This window comes from Linepithema humile, chromosome 6, assembly GCF_040581485.1.
Source record: "Linepithema humile isolate Giens D197 chromosome 6, Lhum_UNIL_v1.0, whole genome shotgun sequence".
In the NCBI taxonomy this organism is placed as follows: domain Eukaryota; kingdom Metazoa; phylum Arthropoda; class Insecta; order Hymenoptera; family Formicidae; genus Linepithema; species Linepithema humile.
Window position 1 is genome coordinate 10,240,864 of NC_090133.1, and position 5,575 is coordinate 10,246,438.

General features: G+C 29.3%; 2 protein-coding genes across 2 annotated transcripts; both read right to left on the reverse strand.

Annotated features, from left to right (window-relative positions):
- Nucleotides 1–92: 92 nt before the first annotated feature.
- On the reverse strand, nt 93–2,527 carry LOC105668281 (UPF0547 protein C16orf87-like). Its single transcript, XM_012360563.2, has 3 exons — nt 1,846–2,527; nt 1,074–1,262; nt 93–897 (listed from the first exon to the last, which is right to left on the reverse strand). Exons 1-3 carry the CDS (start codon nt 1,894–1,896, stop codon nt 667–669), a joined length of 471 nt encoding a protein of 156 aa, XP_012215986.1. The 5' UTR covers nt 1,897–2,527; the 3' UTR covers nt 93–666.
- A 152-nt stretch (nt 2,528–2,679) lies between these two features.
- On the reverse strand, nt 2,680–4,257 carry LOC105668289 (small ribosomal subunit protein uS8A). The gene is made up of 4 exons (XM_012360569.2): nt 4,100–4,257; nt 3,439–3,573; nt 3,141–3,306; nt 2,680–2,812 (listed from the first exon to the last, which is right to left on the reverse strand). The coding sequence occupies exons 2-4, from the start codon at nt 3,569–3,571 to the stop codon at nt 2,719–2,721; spliced, it is 393 nt and encodes a 130-aa protein (XP_012215992.1). The 5' UTR covers nt 3,572–3,573; nt 4,100–4,257; the 3' UTR covers nt 2,680–2,718.
- Between the last annotated feature and the right edge of the window lie 1,318 nt (nt 4,258–5,575).

The following is a 5,575-nucleotide window of genomic DNA, read 5'->3' on the forward strand; positions in this document are numbered from 1 at the left end:
AAAAATATATAAATTTTTCGCAAATTTAAGTATTTAAATAAAGAATATATTAAGTTTTTGATTCTTATATAATTTTAATTTTTAGATAGACAATTATGATTATCATAAATTATTTAAGAAAATTTTGTCCGTTAGTGTAAAGTCTGTGTTTATATTCCATATTAAGCGCTAAATGTGACATTTCAATTATAAATCCATCATTATAAATAATATGACAATTCGATATATCTTCATATCAAACATATAATTCTGTAGATTAGATATTAAATAATCACATATGTGAGACACGAATATGTATAATACATGTATTCAAATAAGAAACAAAATAACCTAGAATTGCAAATCTATATGTACACAAGCCTCAATACAACTTTTTCATAATTTTCAAAATAATCACAATAAAGAATAACTCACAATAATATCGCGATATATATAAGTCAGAGATTTTTATGGCAGTCAATTATTTTCATACAGGATTTGAAATTGATGTGATCTCAATGATAACTATTTCTGATGCTGTGGGAAATCAATCTGAAAGATGCACCATACTGTTTACTTTAACCAACTTTGTTTCTCTTGCACTTTGCCACTGCACATAAAGTAATCATGTTGGATAATCGTCCAGAGCATTAAACAGAATACGCATGTCTCTACTTATTGTAGACTTCATGTAGGCTTCCAAGCTACCACTCTCATCTTATTATTCAGTTCTTGCAATATGAGCGAACACGTGAGCTGCTTTTCTGGAGACAATCCATTAATACCATCCATTTCATCATCATCATCGCCCATACCGCTATTGCTGCCACTTTTGCCCTTTCCCTTTCCTTTCCTCTTCTTTTTCTTGTTCAACTGGCGACAATCAATATCCTCTACAGTATCTGTCGTTCGTCTAATCTGTAATAATAAAGTAACTATTACTTTTGTGAGTGTAAAATACTTACTAAAAATGCTACATTCTATGTAACAATATTATTAATAATATTAATTAAAAACCAGTCTACTAAATTTGCAACATAGATTAAGAGTTAATATTATTTTTTTTTTAATAATTTCTAATATAAATGTTCTACCTTAGCACTTTTTTTTGTTTGTTTGTCATATTCTAAAGCATCGTAATAATTCGGCTTCTCCCGTTTAATACGATTTGTCCTCCTGGTCTTCATCACTCCACCATCAGGACTGGGTGGACTTTTAATTGAATTACGTCGAGCATTGAAAAAGGAATGTCCGCATGGACAGGCTTTACAAGCAACTGGTACCTTATTATAAAAAAAAATGATTAAATTTATTAATAGTAATCTTGATCTGACTTTATATAATTTAGATATATCGATTTAAGCAATTTTTTTATATATATTAATACAAATAAATATTTTATTTTCTAAACCATAAAAAATTTCTACAATATATTATTAATAAATGATAAAATCCTTAAAATAATGTATTATAAATAAATATATAAATTGTTAAATATATTAATATATAAATTATTTAATGTGTTTAATAAATATATTATATATTGTATAAATTATTTATTAAGTGCTCCTTTTACATTCAATCAATAGATAAAATCCTATGAATATGCGAAGGAATTACGCCCACATAAAATATATTTGCCTACAAAGAATTGTGGGCTATTATTTACTCCACATTTTTATTTATTCTCTTAATATTAAATTTGCTTAGCTAAAATTGGTTTTTTAGGAAGTAGAGGATAATCATTCACGATAAATTCAAAATTAATACTCTTTACACATTTTTAATACACATATATACACGTACAAGAGATATAATAAATAAGTATAAATGTACACAAAGCTTGACGAGGTTTTGTCTAAATACCTGTTGTTCGCATTTGGGACATCCTTTGCTAATTGTTTTAGTTTTAGCCATACTTCCAACTACACTGTTACAAACAACAATTATACGAAAAGAATTATATTACTAAACAAGTCTTGACAATACAAAAATGTAAATATGACAATTGTAACAAAGAAATAAGAAAGAGGATTATATAGAGTGGAATGTCGCATGAAAGCATAATATATTTGTCCATATACCGTTTTCAATGCCATCTCGTGAGTCTGATGCCCAAACACCCACCCCCTTCTATATTGTGCTACATTTAAACTCGTATTGATTGTGTTTGATACTACTTGCTCGATTTTAACAAAATTATTTCCACGAAACGAACAAGTAGTACAAGTCAACATCAATTCAAACATCCTATTTTCAATACTCTACAATACTCTTTAAATATTACAAACATGTAGAAGATTGTATCATTTTATTATTTTAATGTTATGCTTATTTAAAAATTCCTCGATCTCATGATTAATGTTATCTTAAAATGTTTTAAGCAGGTAGAAAATTGTATTATCATTTTAATGTTATGCTTACTTAAAAAATTTCTCAAATTTTTTACAAATTTAATATTATTGTGTGCGTGACAAATTGAAGTTTTGGCACGTACTATACAGCTGTAAAATTTAAAAACTGTAATTACATAAATATTGAAAATAGGATCTATACTCCTATAAAGATATTTTTACTTAAAATGTCCTAAACAATTAAATGTCAAATTTTTTTATACATGTTTCGAATCACACTGTATTATAAAATTAAGAAATAAAAATTAGAAACAATTGGTTTTTAAATATGAAAGTTGCTTCAACGTTTGTGTGTTGTTACATCTTTATTTAATTAAATACAAAATTAAAAGAAAAATCCCAGTATTTTTCCTCCCAGATGTTTTCTCCTCGCCTCCTCATGATCCATGATTCCTCCGCTAGTAGTTAATACAACATATCTAAAATGTAAATTCAATATGCATTATAATCTATTTAACTTCAGCTTATATATTTTGTAATTATATTATCTAATTTAATTATTCTCGTTCATTATTTTTATCATTATTATCCCTTTACATTTCAGCGCTATTAAAACGACATACAGAGTATACATCACAATGCTTGGAGTGTAGCATTATGTATTATTTATATTTGAGTAATATGTTTTCTCCATTTATTGTCAATTAAAATGATATATAGCTTATTTCATAAAGCAAATTTACTAATATTGTTTAATATTTATAAAGATAACATTCTTTCATTATAAATATATAGACAAATGCTTACCCAAACTGTCGAGAAGGCAAAAGATTGTTGGTCCACTTCTCAATATCGTTAATAGGTACATCAAATCTAGGTGAGATGACACCGCATTTGTTTAACCTTCCAGTAAGGTTTACTACTACTTTTCCACTACGATGGTCGTCCACAATTTCAAATTCTCCAATATATCCTGTACACAAAATTGCATTAGAAATCTTTAAAAATTTGAAATTAATTACATACACACATACATACACAATATAAACACATATAAAATAAAATATACATCATGAATAATACAAATCATGTTGTATTCACTCACCATGTTTCATCATAACTGTCAAAAACTTGACAATTACTTTAGAGCATGGTCTCAACAATACCTGCCGTTTACCACGCTTTTCAGCATTGTTGATGGATTTGAGGGCGTCACTGAGAACGTTCATACGCACCATGGCTAAAAATAAAAAATAGTAAACATTAGAAAATCAATGCAACCATTTCATCTCACTGATATACAAAAATTCTAATGCTTAATAAATTGAAAAAATATTTATAAGTTTTCGTTATTACACATCTAAATAATAAATACGTTTACTACATGAATCTAAGCATTATTTTTTTCATGACATGCATTCTTTTCACGTTTCCCTACAGCAAGCCTAACCTCTTATCTAATTTTTGTGAAGTATAATGAGCAATTGTAAATTAATTACAGCGCACCACATGAAAAATATGATTCTGGCTGATTCTAAAAAAAGAATCCCGTGGTTGTTAGTGTTATGCTTTTGTTCAAGCGGTATACTTCTTATGATTTATGTCAGTGGAAAGCTGCGATAAACAATTGCATCGACTTTGCATCTCCATACTTCGCAAAACACATCGTTTAATTGTAAAATATGATAATCAAAATACACGGATAGATATAATATACTATTTACTGCGTCGATATCAGTTCGATGAGTTTTATTACGAAAGATTACCTGCGATTTGTAATTTATTCACCACAGCACCACACAGGTTCGAGTAACCGAAACGTGAAAAGGAAACGTGAGGACAGTGTTCTTAGCGGTTATTAGACAGATCGAATTGCGCATGCGCTTAGTTAAAACTTTGTAGTAATGCATACCTTAAGGGTCGACAAGAGTGACGGTCCGAGTGCGAACTGATTTTAGCGACTTCATGCGGAGAAACTGAAAAACTCCCGTTGACAAACATTATTTTACTATAAATTCATGTTTTTTATTGATGGAGACAATGCAATGACGTCATTAATTAACCTTGAGTAGATCAAAATCCGTATAATCGAAAACGCTATTAAATATAAGAACGGACTATAAATCCGCCCTATGCAATTTGTTGCAGCAACTCGCAAACGATCTAGACTGCGTTCCGAAATTTACTGCCAGTACTAATAGCGTTTTCGATTATACAGGATTTGAACGACCCAGGGTTGGTTAATGACGTCATTGCAACCTCTCCACCAATGAAAGACTTGCATTTATAGTAAAATAGTGATTGATCAACCCTGGGTCGTTCAAATCCTGTATAATCGAAAACGCTATAAGAATCTACAACATACGTGACGTAAACTATAGATTTTTAGTACTGGTAGTGAATTTCGGAACACAGCCTTAGTAAACTATAAAAATGCACCATACGACACACAGCATTTCTAGTGATTTACTAGATTGCTTGTACAGAGTCGATTTTGCAATTTCGTCCTATAAAATTTATGAAAAATAAAAGTTTAGGCTGTCATCTAACTACACCCACATTTTGCCTATTGTAAAATAAATAATTATTTTTTAATCATTTTTCAAAAAAATTGCTGTAGAGAGTTGCGCCTAATTCTGTTGAATACGAATGTCATAATTATTTTGTATTTATCTTTCCATTGGAAACAAGATATAAAAATAAGAATACCGTGTTTTACATCTATTCCGACAGAGGCGCTACTTTCACTTCTATCGCTTTGAAAAAAATATTACTGTACCTGCAAGATCCGTTTCCATGTAACAAATGCAATTTTCAATAAACGACATTATTTTTAATTAATTAAGAAACTTATTTGTTCTTTCTTATAATTTTTAACGGTTTTTTATATAAATTAAATATAACAATAGTTTTAAAATATAAGCTAGAGCTAGAGATTGAAAATGTAAACTTGTGAAAGAACATACCTCTTATTTCAGAGTGCGCTTATGTCGGCATTTCTTTGGAGAGTAATGGCCGGAGCACAGACTTTTGCATAAAGCATAACGCATAAGCATAAGGAAATTGATTGGTCCATTTCCTTATGCATTTGCTTATGCTTATATATAGACCAATCAATTTCCTTATGCTTATGCGTTATGCTTTATGTAAAAGCTTGTGCTCTCGGCTTAACTTCTAGGGTCTCTATATCCCATTACTCTATCTCATTTTGCCGTGTCGATAAAACAGATTGGTTAGCGATC

Excerpts from the sequence above, each read along its gene's own strand:
- LOC105668281 (XM_012360563.2), bottom strand. The coding sequence starts at position 1,896 with ATGGCTAAAACTAAAACAATTAGCAAAGGATGTCCCAAATGCGAACAA. Across the intron at positions 1,263-1,845 it reads GTCCCAAATGCGAACAACAG|GTACCAGTTGCTTGTAAAGC; the intron begins GTATTTAGACAA and ends TTTTATAATAAG. Across the intron at positions 898-1,073 it reads AAACAAAAAAAAGTGCTAAG|ATTAGACGAACGACAGATAC; the intron begins GTAGAACATTTA and ends TTATTATTACAG.
- LOC105668289 (XM_012360569.2), bottom strand. The coding sequence starts at position 3,571 with ATGGTGCGTATGAACGTTCTCAGTGACGCCCTCAAATCCATCAACAAT. Across the intron at positions 3,307-3,438 it reads GACAGTTATGATGAAACATG|GATATATTGGAGAATTTGAA; the intron begins GTGAGTGAATAC and ends TTTTGTGTACAG. Across the intron at positions 2,813-3,140 it reads TTGCCTTCTCGACAGTTTGG|ATATGTTGTATTAACTACTA; the intron begins GTAAGCATTTGT and ends TTTACATTTTAG.